Consider the following 16,850-nt stretch of genomic DNA (forward strand, 5'->3'; position numbering starts at 1 on the left):
TCCCCGGCAAATAATGTAGAAGACCCCTAATGGGCACCATGAACGACCCCTCCAGGCCGCATCGCTACCATGTGCCATTGCTGGTAGCTGGAGGTATCCTCTCAGCATGAAGATCAGCTGAAGGAGGGCAGGGTCCTCACAGCCCTGTGGCAGTAAGGTGCTATGGGAGACCAGCTTTCCCATGGCAGAGAGAAGAAGCAGAAGAGCAGTGTTAGGAAGGAAGGGTGGGACAGAGGGGAAAACCACCCGTAGGCCCAGATCCTCCAGAGTCTTAAGGGGGGGACAAAGACACCTTCCACTGAGGTGCCTTTCTCCACATCCACCTGGGCAGCAACCTCCACTGCCAGGGGGAAGATGGCCTCCAAGATGTCTGGGCAGGCCATCTCCACAGCTGCGAGCCCCGCTACTTGTGCCAATGCCGCTGCCCCACGTAGGTCTCAGTGTGGGGTAGGGCAGTCATGAAGGAAGAAGCAGTGGTGGGGGGAGGGGCTGTGGCAGATGGTATGGCAGGCCCAGCCATAGGCAGGTGGGTGAATGCCCCCGCAGCTGGAGGAGCTGTAACCCCACAGCTGGTGGAAGGAATGGAAAAGGAGGGGCGTAGCCAGGGCAGCTGTTGTGGAAGGGGGCTTCCAGGCAGGGCCCTATCCAGTCCCTTTTTGCCAGCTGAGGTGGCCGCACAAGTGGTGGCAGCTATGAAGTTCCCACTTGTACCTGCTATTGGTGTTATGAAGGCACTTGGGACCATGCGGGGGCCAAAACCTGAGGGGTACAGCAATGGTGATTGCCCCCCCTTAATTTGATCCTTCTTACACCCCCCCCCCCGCCAATAAAAGCAGCAGCCTCAGCCCTGGCTGTGTCAGGGTGTGCTGGGGGGGGGGAGCGGGGGGAGCTAAGGCTCTTCCCCCCTGCAGTGGGGGCAAACACAAGCAGAGACAGTCAAAATAATGGGGGAAGGAGAACCCAGGAGGGGAGGGGACCAACTCCTCTGGCTGGACAGGGAGTGGGGAACTCCACAAAGAAAAGGGGGCAGGGAAGATTAGCAGCGGAAGGAAGCAACGCATGGCAAAAGGAGAGGAACAAACTGAAGGGGGAAGAGCTGGGGACCGGCTCGGTGGAAGGGAAGTGTGTGTGTGTGGGGGGGGGGTGAGTGAATAATAAAGGGCGGGAAGGGGGAACGGCTCGGAAAGGGCGGGGTGGCCAGGTGGGGGAAAGGGCCCCCCTTAACCGGGGTGGGAGAGCCCGGGTGCTCGGCAGGCAGGGGGCTGCTGTCCCCGCTCCCGCTGGCTGTAAGGAGCGGTGGGCGGATGAAGAGCTCCAGGCCTCCCCCCCCGACAGCAGCCGATCAGAGCAGCAGCCTCCGCCTCCTTCCTGAGCAGCCGCCGCCGCTTGCAGACTCAGCCCCCGTCCAGACTCAGAGCCGCGGCGGCTGCACGTTGCTCCCCTTGCCATCCGAGGGGGCTCCGCAGCCTAGACGAGCGCCCCGCTCCGCTCCCGGGAGCTGGCGGGAAGCAGAGGAGGACGCGGGTGTCCCGCAGCACAGGTGAGAGCCGGTTTGCTTGGAAGTGCAGCCAGCCCTGGCGTGAGAGGGGCTCCTGGTCTGGCTGGGGGGCGGTGGAGCGCGGGCGCTGGGCCCCTGGCTCCTTCTGCGCCCACATGGGCTGGCTTGCATGCCCCTCGGTTATACCTGCAGACGTGCAAGCCCCTCGCCTCTGCAAACGGTCGGGTTCTTGTTTCTGCCTGCCTTCCGCTACTCATTGCGTGCCGGGAGATCAGTGCAGGAGCAGCGTGGAGGGCGAAGTGCATTTGTGCACCGTTACCTTCGTGTGCCATTTACAACAAGAAATCCATAATGTTTCTAACACCGTTTGAACCCCTCCCCCGTTTATCTAGTAGGAGAGCGAGGGTGAGTGAAGGAGAAGACTCTAATTGAAGAGATTTTCCTTCCCACTTCTTGGTATCGGAGTCTTGCTGGCGAGCCTTTAATCTCCACCAAACCCCCTTGCTCTGAATCTAAACGAAAAGTTGCTGCTGCTTGGGAAAGTGGTGGTCTCGAGCCTTCTCCGTCTATGCTGCTTATCTTGCGCTCTGTGTACTCGGAAGCAGGGCAGCCCGCTGTGCCTCCTGCAGGGACAATCCGTATTTCAGCTGTTGCATACAATAGCGGAGCCTGAGTGTGCTGCTGCCTCTCAGGGGCTATAAGAACTAGTTTAATACTGAGTTAATTCATCTCGCCCTTTCTCCCGTCTGTGTTCGGATTTCTGGCTAACTCCTCGTGAAATGCAAAGGAAAATAAACTGCATGGGGGAAATTAAAATTTAGTCGTCTGTGTCTCTAATTTCTCTATAGATTGATGCCTGTATATTCGGGGGGAAAATACTTACAAATATAGTATTTGAAACATAGGAACTATCTTAAATTATTAAAACTGTAGCTCTAGTTGGCTTTTCACTGTTTTCTTTGTTGTATACTTGTTCAAACTAAGTGAAGTGTAAAATTTAGCTTAATTTCATTTTGGTCACAGCTTGGTTTTAGTTATTTTCACGTTTTAATGTGCTCCTGCTCTAGCACAATAAACTAATGTTTAGATCCCAATCACAGCAGGAAAATGTGTGTTTAAAAATATTCTAATAAAAGCTTGTTTTTTAAAAAGATGTTTTGGAAACATTATATATAGTTCTTAAGTTTTTGTATAGCTTGTTTTAATGAGTTTAAATTTGGGTCAGATTTGATCTGGTAAGGAAGTTTTGTTTCCCCCCTACATTGTTTTTGTGTTTGCGTGATATACACATACCATAGATATTTGTGTATACAGTGCAGATGGATTTTTGTAGGTCTCAGTGTGTGTGATTTCATATAAAAAATTTCATCTGAAGTGCAAGTAAATTTTGAGTCTTCACAATGGTAAATCATAATCTTTCATCTTAATTCTGTTTGTGAATCCTCCACTGATTTACAAAATCATCCCAAACAAATCAAATTGTTTGCATTATCATAGTGTTAAGAAGCTTCAGTCATGGATCAGACTCCATTGTGTTAGGTGCTGTACAAACACAGAACAATGAGAGTCCCTGCCCAAAACAGCTTACAATGTAAATGGTATTCCTCCACACTATAAGAAGTTGGATTCCATTTAAAGTTCAGAATCATAATGAAATCTGCCTCCAACTTCATGTTCCTGTGGAGTTTCCTCTGAGAAAAGGAATTCAGGAATGCAGAAGTTAGGAACTATATGCAATGGCTGTTAGGTGCAAGTTTATAGTGGTCGAGGGCCTTACTGGATTGGGCATAACATGCCTTTCTATAGAGTATGAGTATCCTGTTTTGGGAGATGTTAAATATTCCTTGTATTCTTTCTCGGGTATATCCTTGTCTTGTTACACACTCTGATTTCTTAGAACTTTGAACTCTTCATAGTCTTATCCCAGTCATGCACTGGGAGTGGTAACCTGTTACAAAAAATTACTTTAAAGAACAAGACTATTAGTTTAAAAGCGCTGTATCTCTTCACTTGGGAGGAAAAGAACTACAAGAAAAGCTATTTTTGATCTTTGTAACCTGAATGGAGCCCAGGATCATTGGCAGCCTTGTTAAGAGTATGTTCTTGGGAGGTTTCCAACCCAATATCCAGACCATGGAGGATTGGAAACATGGACAGCCATCCTTATGCTTATATTGGAACCTATAGCTATTTAAACCAAGTAGGTTCAAATACAAGCATATCTTAAGAAGCTTTTGTTGATCACCCATCACTTGCCCCCTTATTGTTAAAAATAGAGAATAAGCAATGATGCAGCATGGAATAAGTAGTAGATGTTGAGCTGAATATCCAAATCTATTGACCCAGGTGGTAAATATCTGCCTTTGGGGACAGCAAGTCGTTTTGTTCTCCAAAACAAGAATCACCACATATGTCACTGTTACATGTCTATTGAGGGCTGAATTATGCGTCCCCCTGCATGGGTGTGTTAGAGAGGGAAGTGTAGGAAGTTGATTCTCCCTCCGTGGAGGTGTGGGGGAAATTGATGTTAACCTTGCTGTTGAAACTGACCCCATCCCATTCTGCATCAAGATCTATGCACTGTATGCAACATATGCAAGAGCTGTAACGCAAGAGGCCTACAGGCCTGTATCCTGTAAGACCTGGCTTAAGATAAAGCATTTACGTGTGCTAGGCTGTGGCACTTGACCCAGATAATGGACTAGGCCAATCTCTAACTAGAAAAGAACCAAAAGTCCCTAGCTGTCCATTATAGGCACCATCCACCCCGCAAAAGTCCATAGTCAAAACACTGCCACAGTAAACCGCAGATCTTGATAAGATCTTAATAATAACACGGTGCGTCAGCACTGTGCTAGTTATGAAACTGCCCTTCCATTCATTCCTTTATAAAGCTTTATTAATAATGCTTGAATTTGGCTTGAATTTGGACCTATAGAAGTCTAGTATTATAGGGGTAGGGCAGAGAGAGACCAAGGTGGCACCCGCATGTGACCATCTCTGTCTCCTTCTACCTGCATGCTTGTATTCAATAAAGGACCTCAGACTGTTTGGACCAAACCAATGGTGTGACTCATTTTCCACAACATAGGGACTGGGTGTAATCTAGCTCTCCCTTCTGAGGGCTGAAGGACTGAGGTGGGTAGCACTAGTGACTTGAGGTGGGTATTGCTGGATGGGCGAGGCTAGGGCTGTGACTCCTTCACTCGTGGGCAGTGGGTATCCTAGTACAGGAGAGGCTGTGCCTCCTCGAACAGCCTGGTGCGGCCCTGCCCACGCTCCACCCCCAGATCCCCTGCTGCCTGCTTCCAGTTCCCTTCCTGCTCTTCTGTGGCAGAGAGGCTAGGGCAGGCAGGCTGGGGTCAGTGCTTGTAAGGCCCAGGGCAGGAGGTGCTGGGACTGGAGCCAAGTCATGCTGCCCACCCGGTGCTCCAGGGTTGGGGGTGCTGGGACCACTCTGCCTGCCCGGTGCTCCGGGGCTGGGGGTGCATGGGGATCCGGCGGCCATGGGGTGTGTGTGTGTGTATGTGTGCAACCTTGGCTCTGGTGAGGGATCGGGGCTAGCCTCCCCCAATGGCTCATTCACCTGCTTTCACTGTTTTCCAGGAATAGAAAGGTGCACTTTTCCCAGTAATGCCCTCATGCCCCTTCCAGGCCTCTGGAGTTAAGTCTCCTCATGGGCGGGTGTGCTGCTTTGAGCTTTCTGTGCTGAGGAATCGCAGAGCTGCTCAGGATGCTGCTCCTGGCAGCTGAGAAGGCTGTGGGAGAACTCGAAGGGATTCACAGAACCATAGGCAGGCAGGCAGAGCGGGTTGTTTCAGGAGAGACTGCTGTGCCGAGCAGAGCCGGGGGCTGACCCTCCTGCTGCCTCAGGATAGGGTGGTCAGCCTGCTTTCTCCCCCAGACACCACTCTCCTCTCCTTCTCCCCTCCCCACCCCCTTCAGTTGAAAAAGTGGCTGACAATCTACTAGGATGCCCCTGGAATGATGGGATTGAGAAACCTGCATCATGTGATGCTGTACCTGCCCCATGAGGCATTGCAAACCCTTCCCAAAGCACCCTGTGGCCAGTGTTGATGCACTCTGCCAACACAAGGAGTTAGTGTGGATGTGCGACAGCGGTTTTAATTAAAATGCTTTAGTTAAAGCGGCATAACTTTTGTTGACAAAACTTTGTAATGTAGACAAGGCCAAGGTGGGTGAGGTAATATCTTTTATAGGACCAACTTCTCTTGGTGAGAGAGACAAGCTTTTGAGCTACACTGAGCTCTTCCTCAGGTCTCGGAAACTTAATCAGAGTGACACGGCTCAATACAAGCTGGAACAGATTGTTTAGCATAAGTAGTTAACACATGTTTCAAGGGCCATTTCACCTTGAACAGTCCCATTAACACCCCTCCAGTCATAAGGAGGAAAGGAAGAGGGCTAGGGAAGGAGCTCTGGGGTTTGTTAGTCAGTTACAGATTGTTGTAATAAACCATAGACAGTCCAGTATCTCTATTCATAGAAGATTAGGGTTGGATGAGACCTCAGAGGGTCATCTAGTCCAACCCCCTGCTCAAAGCGGGACCAACCCCCAACTAAATCATCCCAGCCAGGGTTTTGTCAAGCTGGGCCTTCAAAACCTCTCAGGATGGAGATTCCACCGCCTCCCTAGGTAACCCACTCCAGTGCTTCACCACCCTCCTAGTAAAAAAGTTTTTCCTAATATCCAACCTAGACCTCCTCCACCCCAACTTGAGACCATTGCTTATTTAGTCCCTGATTTTTAGTATCTAGCAAAGTTATGAATTTAAGCTCCCATGCTCCTCTTTTGGAATGACTGGAGGGGTGTTAATAGGCCACTTCAGCTTATGCTAAACAGTCTGCTCCACTGTGTATTTAGCTGTGACACTCTGATTAAGGGCTTGTCTTCCTGTACAGTGCTACAGCAAAGCAGCTGCAGCGCTTTAGTGAAGATACTAGTATGCAGACTGGAGACCTTCTCCTGTCAGTGGAGTTAGCTACCACCTCTCGGGGAGGTGGATTATGTCGACAGGAGAAGCTCTGCTGTTGACATAGCACTGTCTACGTGGCGGGGGAGGGGCATGCCATATGACACTTTTCAGCCAGTTATAATCAGCAGTTGTGTCCGTACCAATGGGTGTCATACTACTGTTTGTTTTGTGAAATTTAAAGTTAATTAAATAGAAAACTTCTTTGTAAATTTATTAACATCAGGGCTTAAATTCAGCTGGATCCATCTGGAGCAGAGCTCCGGTAAATATTTTCAAACCTTGGGAAGCTCCGGCAGCCCCATGCGAGGCTGAAGCCCCAAGCCCCAGCAGTGCTGGGAAATACTTTGAGAATTCAAGCACTGATTAACATGCCATTTTTAAAAATGGCAACATCTAAGGGTATGTCTACACTACGAAATTAGGTCGAATTTATAGAAGTCGGTTTTTTAGAAATCGGTTTTATATATTCGAGTGTGTGTGTCCCCACAGAAAATGCTCTAAGTGCATTAAGTGCATTAACTCGGCGGAGCGCTTCCACAGTACCGAGGCAAGCGTCGACTTCCGGAGCGTTGCACTGTGGGTAGCTATCCCACAGTTCCCGCAGTCTCCGCTGCCCATTGGAATTCTGGGTTGAGATCCCAATGCCTGATGGGGCTAAAACATTGTCGCGGGTGGTTCTGGGTACATATCGTCAGGCCCCCGTTCCCTCCCTCCCCCCGTGAAAGCAAGGGCAGACAATCATTTCGCGCCTTTTTTCCTGAGTTACCTGTGCAGACGCCATACTACGGCAAGCATGGAACCCGCTCAGGTAACCGTCACCCTATGTCTCCTGGGTGCTGGCAGACGCGGAACGGCATTGCTACACAGTAGCAGCAATCCCTTGCCTTGTGGCAGCAGACGGTACAGTACGACTGGTAGCCGTCATCGTCATGTCTGAGATGCTCCTGGTCGCCTCTGTGAGGTCGATCAGGAGAGCCAGGGCAGACATGGGCGCAGGGACTAAATTTGGAGTGACTTGAGCAGGTCATTCTCTTTAGTCCTGCAGTCAGTCCTATTGAACCGTCTTATGGTGAGCGGGCAGGCGATACGGACTGCTAGCAGTCGTACTGTACCATCTTCTGCCGAGCAGCCATGAGATGTGGATGGCATGCAGTCCTTCTGCACTGTCTGCTGCCAGCCAAAGATGTAAAAGATAGATGGAGTGGATCAAAACAAGAAATAGATCAGATTTGTTTTGTACTCATTTGCTTCCCCCCCTCCCCTGTCTAGGGGACTCATTCTTCTAGATCACACTGCAGTCACTTACAGAGAAGGTGCAGCGAGGTAAATCTAGCCATGTATCAATCAGAGGCCAGGCTAACCTTCTTGTTCCAATAAGGACAATAACTTAGGTGCACCATTTCTTATTGGAACCCTCCGTGAAGTCCTGCCTGAAATACTCCTTGATGTAAAGCCACCCCCTTTGTTGATTTTAGCTCCCTGAAGCCAACCCTGTAAGCGCCCCTCCCAGCGTCAGAGCAATGGCAAACAATCGGGCATCTGAGAGTGCTGTCCAGAGCAGTCACAATGGAGCACTCTGATGGGGCTAAAACATTGTCGCGGGTGGTTCTGGGTACGTGTCGTCAGGCCCCCGTTCCCTCCCTCCCTCCGTGAAAGCAAGGACAGACAATCATTTCGCGCCTTTTTTCCTGAGTTACCTGTGCAGACGCCATACCACGGCAAGCATGGAGCCAGCTCAGGTAACCGTCACCCTATGTCTCCTGGGTGCTGGCAGACGCGGTACTGCTTTGTTGCACAGTAGCAGCAATCCATTGCCTTCTGGCAGCAGACGGTGCAATACGATTGGTAGTCGTCCTCGTCGTGTCCGAGGTGCTCCTGGCCACGTCGGCTGGGAGCGCCTGGGCAGACATGGGCGCAGGGACTAAATTTGGAGTGACTTGACCAGGTCATTCTCTTTAGTCCTGCAGTCCTATTGAACCGTCTTATGGTGAGCGGGCAGGCGATACGGACTGCTAGCAGTCATACTGTACCATCTTCTGCCAGGCAGGCAAGAGATGAGGATTGCTAGCAGTCGTATTGTACCATCTTATGCCAGGCAGGCAAGAGATGAAGATGGCTAGCAGTCGTACTGTACCATCTTCTGCCGAGCAGCCATGAGATGTGGATGGCATGCAGTCCTTCTGCACCGTCTGCTGCCAGCCAAAGATGTAAAAGATAGATGGAGTGGATCAAAACAAGAAATAGACCAGATTTGTTTTGTACTCATTTGCTTCCCCCCTCCCCTGTCTAGGGGACTCATTCTTCTAGATCACACTGCAGTCACTTACAGAGAAGGTGCAGCGAGGTAAATCTAGCCGTGTATCAATCAGAGGCCAGGATAACCTTCTTGTTCCAATAAGGACAATAACTTAGGTGCACCATTTCTTATTGGAACCCTCCATGCAGTCCTGCCTGAAATACTCCTTGATGTACAGGCACACCCTTTGTTGATTTTAGCTCCCTGAAACCAACCCTGTAAGCCGTGTCGTCAGTCGCCCCTCCCTCCGTCAGAGCAACGGCAGACAATCGTTCCGCGCCTTTTTTCTGTGCGGACGCCATACCAAGGCAAGCATGGAGGCCGCTCAGCTCACTTTGGCAATTAGGAGCACATTAACCACCACACGCATTATCCAGCAGTATATGCAGCACCAGAACATGGCAACGCGATACCGGGCGAGGAGGCGACATCAGCGCGGTCCCGTGAGTGATCAGGACATGGACACAGATTTCTCTGAAAGCATGGGCCCTGCCAATGCATGCATCATGGTGCTAATGGGGCAGGTTCATGCTGTGGAACGCCGATTCTGGGCTCGGGAAACAAGCACAGACTGGTGGGACCGCATAGTGTTGCAGGTCTGGGACGATTCCCAGTGGCTGCGAAACTTTCGCATGCGTAGGGGCACTTTTATGGAACTTTGTGACTTGCTTTCCCCTGCCCTGAAGCGCATGAATACCAAGATGAGAGCAGCCCTCACAGTTGAGAAGCGAGTGGCGATAGCCCTGTGGAAGCTTGCAACGCCAGACAGCTACCGGTCAGTTGGGAATCAATTTGGAGTGGGCAAATCTACTGTTGGGGCTGCTGTGATGCAAGAAGCCCACGCAATCAAAGATCTGCTGATATCAAGGGTAGTGACCCTGGGAAATGTGCAGGTCATAGTGGATGGCTTTGCTGCAATGGGATTCCCTAACTGTGGTGGGGCTATAGACGGAACTCATATCCCTATCTTGGCACCGGAGCACCAAGCTGCCGAGTACATAAACCGCAAGGGGTACTTTTCGATAGTGCTGCAAGCTCTGGTGGATCACAAGGGATGTTTCACCAACATCAACGTGGGATGGCTGGGAAAGGTGCATGACGCTCGCATCTTCAGGAACTCTGGTCTGTTTCAAAAGCTGCAGGAAGGGACTTTATTCCCAGACCAGAAAATAACTGTTGGGGATGTTGAAATGCCTATATGTATCCTTGGGGACCCAGCCTACCCCTTAATGCCATGGCTCATGAAGCCGTACACAGGCAGCCTGGAGAGTAGTGAGGAGCTGTTCAACTACAGGCTGAGCAAGTGCAGAATGGTGGTAGAATGTGCATTTGGACGTTTAAAGGCGCGCTGGCGCAGTTTACTGACTCGCTTAGACCTCAGCGAAACCAATATTCCCACTGTTATTACTGCTTGCTGTGTGCTCCACAATATCTGTGAGAGTAAGGGGGAGACGTTTATGGCGGGGTGGGAGGTTGAGGCAAATAGCCTAGCTGCTGGTTACGCGCAGCCAGACACCAGGGCGGTTAGAAGAGCACAGGAGGGCGCGGTACGCATCAGAGAAGCTTTGAAAACCAGTTTCATGACTGGCCAGGCTACGGTGTGAAAGTTCTGTTTGTTTCTCCTTGATGAAACCCCCCGCCCCTTGGTTCACTCTACTTCCCTATAAGCTAACCACCCTCCCCTCCTCCCTTTAATCATTGCTTGCAGAGGCAATAAAGTCATTGCTGCTTCACAGTCATGCATTCGTTATTCATTCATCACACAAATAGGGAGATGACTACCAAGGTATCCCAGGAGGGGTGGTGGAGGAGGGAAGGAAAATGCCACACAGCACTTTAAGCACAGCACTTTAAAAGTTGACAACTTTAAAATTTATTGAATGACAGCCTTCTTTTTTTTGGGCAATCCTCTGTGGTGGAGTGGCTGGTTGGCCGGAGGCCCCCCCACCGCGTTCTTGGGCGTCTGGGTGTGGAGGCTATGGAACTTGGGGAGGAGGGTGGTTGGTTACAGAGGGGCAGCAGTGGCAGTCTGTGCTCCAGCTGCCTTTGCTGCAGCTCAACCATACACTGGAGCATACTGGTTTGGTCCTGCAGCAGCCTCAGCATTGAATCCTGCCTCCTCTCATCACGCTGCCGCCACATTTGAGCTTCAGCCCTCTCTTCAGCCCACCACTTACTCTCTTCAGCCCACCACTTACTCTCTTCAGCCCTCCACCTCTCCTCCTGGTCATTTTGTGCTTTCCTGCACTCTGACATTATTTGCCTCCACGCATTCGTCTGTGCTCTGTCAGTGTGGGAGGACAGCATGAGCTCGGAGAACATTTCATCACGAGTGCGTTTTTTTTTTCTTTCTAAGCTTCACTAGCCTCTGGGAAGGAGAAGATCCTGTGATCATTGAAACACATGCAGCTGGTGGAGAAAAAAAAAAGGGACAGCGGTATTTAAAAAGACACATTTTATAAAACAGTCGCTACACTCTTTCAGGGTAAACCTTGCTGTTAACATTACATACATAGCACGTGCTTTCGTTACAAGGTCGCATTTTGCCTCCTCCCACCGCGTGACTACCCCCTCAACCTTCCCCCCTCCCTGTGGCTAACAGCGGGGAACATTTCTGTTTAGCCACAGGCAAACAGCCCAGCAGGAATGGGCTCCTCTGAGTGTCCCCTGAAGAAAAGCACTCTATTTCAACCAGGTGACCATGAATTATATCTCACTCTCCTGAGGATAACACAGAGAGATAAAGAACGGATTTTGGTTGAATGCCAGCAAACATACACTGCAATGCTTTGTTCTACAGTTTCAGAGGAACAGCCGTGTTAGTCTGTATTCGCAAAAAGAAAAGGAGTACTTGTGGCACCTTAGAGACTAACCAATTTATTTGAGCATGAGCTTTCGTGAGCATGAAGTGAGCTGTAGCTCACGAAAGCTCATGCTCAAATAAATTGGTTAGTCTCTAAGGTGCCACAAGTACTCCTTTTCTTTTTGTTCTACAGTGATTCCCGAGTACGTGTTACTGGCCTGGAGTGGTAAAGTGTCCTACCATGAAGGACGAAATAAGGCTGCCCTCCCCAGAAACCTTTTGCAAAGGCTTTAGGACTACATCTAGGAGAACCGCAAATGCCAGGGCAAAGTAATCCTTTCACATGCTTGCTTTTAAACCATGTATAGCATTTTAAAAGGTACACTCACCAGAGGTCCCTTCTCCGCCTGCTGGGTCCAGGAGGCAGCCTTGGGTGGGTTCGGGGGGTACTGGCTCCAGGTCTAGGGTGAGAAACAGTTCCTGGCTGTCGGGAAAACCGGTTTCTCCGCTTGCTTGCTGTGAGCTATCTACAACCTCCTCCTCATCATCATTTTCTTCGTCCCCAAAACCTACTTCCGTACTGCCTCCATCTCCATTGAAGGAGTCAAACAACACGGCTGGGGAAGTGGTGGCTGAACCCCCTAAAATGGCATGCAGCTCATCATAGAAGCGGCTGTTCGCCTCTCTGGTTTTCTGGTAGGCTTGCCTCAGCTCCTTCAGTTTCACGCGGCACTGCTTCGGGTCCCTGTTATGGCCTCTGTCCTTCATGCCCTGGGAGATTTTGACAAAGGTTTTGGCATTTCGAAAACTGGAACGGAGTTCTGATAGCACGGATTCCTCTCCCCAAACAGCGATCAGATCCCGTACCTCCCGTTCGGTCCATGCTGGAGCTCTTTTGCGATTCTGGGACTCCATCATGGTCACCTGTGCTGATGAGCTCTGCATGGTCACCTGCAGCTTGCCACGCTGGCCAAACAGGAAATGAGATTCAAAAGTTCGCGGTTCTTTTCCTGTCTACCTGGCCAGTGCATCTGAGTTGAGAGTGCTGTCCAGAGCGGTCAGAATGGAGCACTCTGGGATAGCTCCCGGAGGCCAATACCATCTAATTGTGTCCACAGTACCCCAAATTCGAGCCGGCAACGTCGATTTAAGCGCTAATCCACTTGTCAGGGGTGGAGTAAGGAAATCGATTTTAAGAGCCCTTTAAGTCGAAATAAAGGGCTTCATTGTGTGGACGGGTGCAGGTTTAAATCGATTTAACGCTGCTAAATTAGACCTAAAGTCCTAGTGTAGACCAGGGCTAAGATTACTATAACTGAAAGAGTAGAAGCCTTTTTTTCAGTTTTGTTGTGTCCATTTTACAACACTTCTCTATAGCTGGTTTCACTATAGTCTATTTAACTGGTTCTTTATGAACCTTTCACCTAGCAACAGGGGAGAGATGAAAACAACATGGTGGCAAAACCAAAAAGAAACCTACTTTTATGGATGGGTGTTGTACCTGAAACTACTTTCAACGCTCTTTTTTTTTTTTCTTTTTAAAGGACTAGATCGCCAGTTGTTAGTTATCCCACAGGGCACCATCTAAACTGCCTGAAGTAACTTGTATTATTATCCACCCAAATGACTGACATTAGGTACCAGACTTAACCTTATAATAATGCAATTTTATTATTTGGTGGGTGGCATCTCATGGCTTCTTGTGCATTAGACTTATTTATTTTAAAATCTTTATTCTTGCCTGCAGGTTGTATGGGTAATTTACTCGGGCAAACAAAGGTTATGGAATGTCTAATTGAAGCTTCAGCAGTTATGGTAATTCTAGAAGAATGCTCATTTATGTCACAGTGGTGCTTAGCAGGAAGGATTCCTCAGCATTATCCTGCAACTACTCTATTAAAGAGAAATTGGTTATGAGCTATTCTACCTAAATATTACATTTCTCTGCCTCCTGGTTCTATTATTTTCAAGCTAATTATATGTATCAGACATAATATTGCTATTTATAATCTGCAAACACAATGTAGAAATAAAACAGTAGAAATTATTATGCAACAATAAAGCAGGGCTGCCCTTCAACTGGCATTTGGTAGGCTTAGTAAGATGGTTGAATAAGGCTGCTGCTCCTGATGTGCCGAGCACTCTTCATTTGTATTATAGTTATAATCCAAAATGAAGACATTCTACAAGTGTTTGCCCTTCAAAATATAAATTTAAGTGTTGCATACGTGAGTGCTGCAAACCTCTATTGGAGGGAATGGATGGCTATTTCTCTTTAATTCCCCTGTTCTTCGTCTCCTTGAAGAAATGCGCACGTGAGCCATGGACCTTCCAAGCTTCATAAGTCTGGCCCCAAAAGGTTGGAAGATAGAGTATCCTGCTCTGACACCTCTGAGTTTTCCATTGCCTATTGTATAGTTATGTCAGATCACCATTTGGGAGTATGGTGCAGTACCCAAGAGGTGATACAAGGCTTAGTTAGAAGTTGACAATGGATGATGTTGTTGTCTTTTACAGTTGTGCATCTGTGTGTCTGCACATATGTAGTCTTTCCACCAGCAGATGAAGTATGTGAGCCCACAGGAGGCTAAACAGCTTTTAATATCAAACGTGGCTTTTTCCTATTGCGAAATACCAGAAACTTGGCACTCAAAGGGGAGCTCCCCAAGGACTTCAAGGGCTTGTCCACGTGGCAAGTTAATGTGTTGTAACCAGGGGGTGTAAATCTACAGTGCACTAGGTAGCCAGGCACCAACAGGGCATGTGGATCCTGCTATCATGCACCAAAGGTTCCCTAGTGCTCTTTGATGTACTGCTGCTTCAGGTTAGTATGTTGTAGATTTACACCCTAGCTTGCCAAGCACTAAGTCTTCCTGTGGACAAACCCAAAGACACTGGCTTCACTTATGAATGAGAGAATTTTGGCACAACTCTCATTGCAATGCTGCCTTTTTGTAAAATACATCTGCACCACACCTTGTTGAATGTGTTTAAGCACTGTTTTTAATCATCAAAATGCAAGATGAATTTCAAAACTTGTGTTTGAAAGGCAAGCAGCCCAAGTTGCAGATATGACTTATCACAGTGAGAAATGGCTGCCTTGGCAAGCTCCTGGATAATTCCTCCAAAGATGATCTTTGAGTAGTCTGATGCAAATTCACCCCATGTGTAAGAACATGCAGTTCCATTATAATTAGTGGAGTTATGGCTGCTTACACTTAAGGATGGTCTAGATAATACTTAGTCTTGCCACGAGTGCAGGGGACTGGACTAGATGACCTCTTGAGGTCCCTTCCAGTTCTATGATTCTATGATAAATTTGTCCTTCTTTGATAATGGAAACTGGGCAATGATTCATAGATATTTAGGTCAGAAGGGACCATTATGATCATCTAGTCTGACTTCCTGCACAACGCAGGCCACAGAATTTCACCCACCACTCCTGCAAAAAACCTCACACCTATATCTGTGCTATTTGAAGTCCTCAAATCGTAGTTTAAAGACTTCAAGGAGCAGAGAATCCTCCAGCAAGTGACCCGTGCCCCATGCTACAGAGGAAGGCGAAAAACCTCCAGGGCCTCTTCCAATCTGCCCTGGAGGAAAATTCCTTCCCGACCCCAAATATGGCGATCAGCTAAACCCTGAGCATATGGGTAAGATTCATCAGCCAGATACTACAGAAAATTCTTTCCTGGGTAACTCAGATCCCACCCCATCTAATATCCCATCACAGGCCATTGGGCCTATTTACCATGAATATCAATATATAAGAAGCAGGAAACCTACAGGAGACTCAGTGGTTTTGCTGGCTCACCAGAGAGCAAGAAGGATATGGCAAAGGAGCTAAATGGTTAAGAAATTAGTCTTCACCACAGAGAATGTTGAGAAGATAGCTGTTCTCTTCAGGGAGCAAAGATGAGGCATTATCAGGGTTCAGGGGTCCAAAGAAGTAGTGCTGGAACAAACTGATAAATGAATGAGCAAAAAGTCACCAAAACTTCAGAATTCTTAAGTTTCTTCAGAACAACTAGGGATTAGGAGAGAGCAGGAAGGAAATCAAAGAAGGAAGGAGAGGAAAAAGACAAAGTCCTCCCTGCTGGTAATATTCTTCCTGTTAGCCACAGAATAGCCAGATTTGCCACAAGGATTTTTTTTCATTAGTTTTCCTAATATAGGGAAACTGCTGTTGGTACTGCAATAACAAAACTGGACACAGGGGAGAAGAGAGAAAAGACTGTGTTTTTAGTGGTTAAATATTTCCAGTCTGCAAAGCACTTCTGAGAGAGCAAACCAACCCCCCCACCCCCCCACCACCATCACCACCTTCTCCTCTCCCCATCCCCCAAACTTGATTTGGGATGAAATAAAAATGTAATCAAATTTAGCCTCTTCTTCCCCCTCCTCTGCCAATCCCATTTAACTGTGAATCCACTCCAACAGCAGTGCCTCTGCGTCCTTAAAATTACCCCCAGAGGGAACTAACTATTGGAATCTGTGGGATGCTGTGAAGCCTCTAAAGTCTATTCTCTCTCTTTTTCCTGCATTAACCTCAATTAAGAAAGATCAGCATTTGCCAACAGTTGTGGCACAACATTTAAAATGTTTGGCTTGGCCCTTTATTGCTCCTTTTCTTGAGGGGGGAGAAATATTACGTCTTTACTTCCCTGTTCTTCAGAAGAACTGTGGTGGGTTAGTGACCTCACAATAAGCTGAAACCTGACTGTAGGTGACCTTGCCCCTAACTGAGCAGGGAAATAAGTCAGAACTTTTTTCTCCACTGAAGAAACAACAAGGAGTCCTTGTGACACCTTAGAGATTAACAAATTTATTTGGGCTTAAGTTTTTGTGGGCTATAACTCACTTCATCAGATGCATGGAGTGGAAAATATAGTAAGCAGGTATAAATATACAGCACATGAAAAGATGGGAGTTGCCCGTTCCCACATCCACCGTAACTGAATTGCCCTTGTTAGCACTGACCCCCCAATTAGTAAGGCAACTCCCATCTTTTCATGTGCTGTGTATTTATCCTGCTTACTGTATTTTCCATTCCGTGCATCTGATAAGGTAGGTTATAGCCCGTGAAAGCTTATGCCCAAATAAATTTGTTAGTCTCTAAGGTGCCACAAGGACTCCTCGATGTTTTTACTGATACAGACTAACATGGCTACCTCTCTGAAACCTTTCTCCTCCAAAATGTTTTAAGTTTTTGATGGAAAAATCAAAAACTGAAATATTTCAATTATGAATTGCTGC

The 16,850-nt window shown here is 48.1% G+C and overlaps 1 protein-coding gene across 9 annotated transcripts in view; it reads left to right on the forward strand.

Annotated features, from left to right (window-relative positions):
* Window positions 1-1,223: 1,223 nt before the first annotated feature.
* HTR1F (5-hydroxytryptamine receptor 1F) overlaps window positions 1,224-16,850 on the forward strand; it is a 193,664-nt gene continuing 178,037 nt past the window's right edge. For all 9 annotated transcript variants that reach the window (XR_012154089.1, XR_012154088.1, XR_012154060.1 and 6 more), the window contains exon 1: window positions 1,224-1,540. Coding sequence is in view for 2 of the 9 variants with exons in the window: in XM_073304278.1 (XP_073160379.1) it covers window positions 1,305-1,540 (236 nt within the window). In the remaining 7 variants the exon portion in view is untranslated. The remainder of the gene's footprint in view (window positions 1,541-16,850) is intronic.

Source organism: Lepidochelys kempii, chromosome 1 (assembly GCF_965140265.1).
Source record: "Lepidochelys kempii isolate rLepKem1 chromosome 1, rLepKem1.hap2, whole genome shotgun sequence".
Classification (NCBI taxonomy): Eukaryota; Metazoa; Chordata; order Testudines; family Cheloniidae; genus Lepidochelys; species Lepidochelys kempii.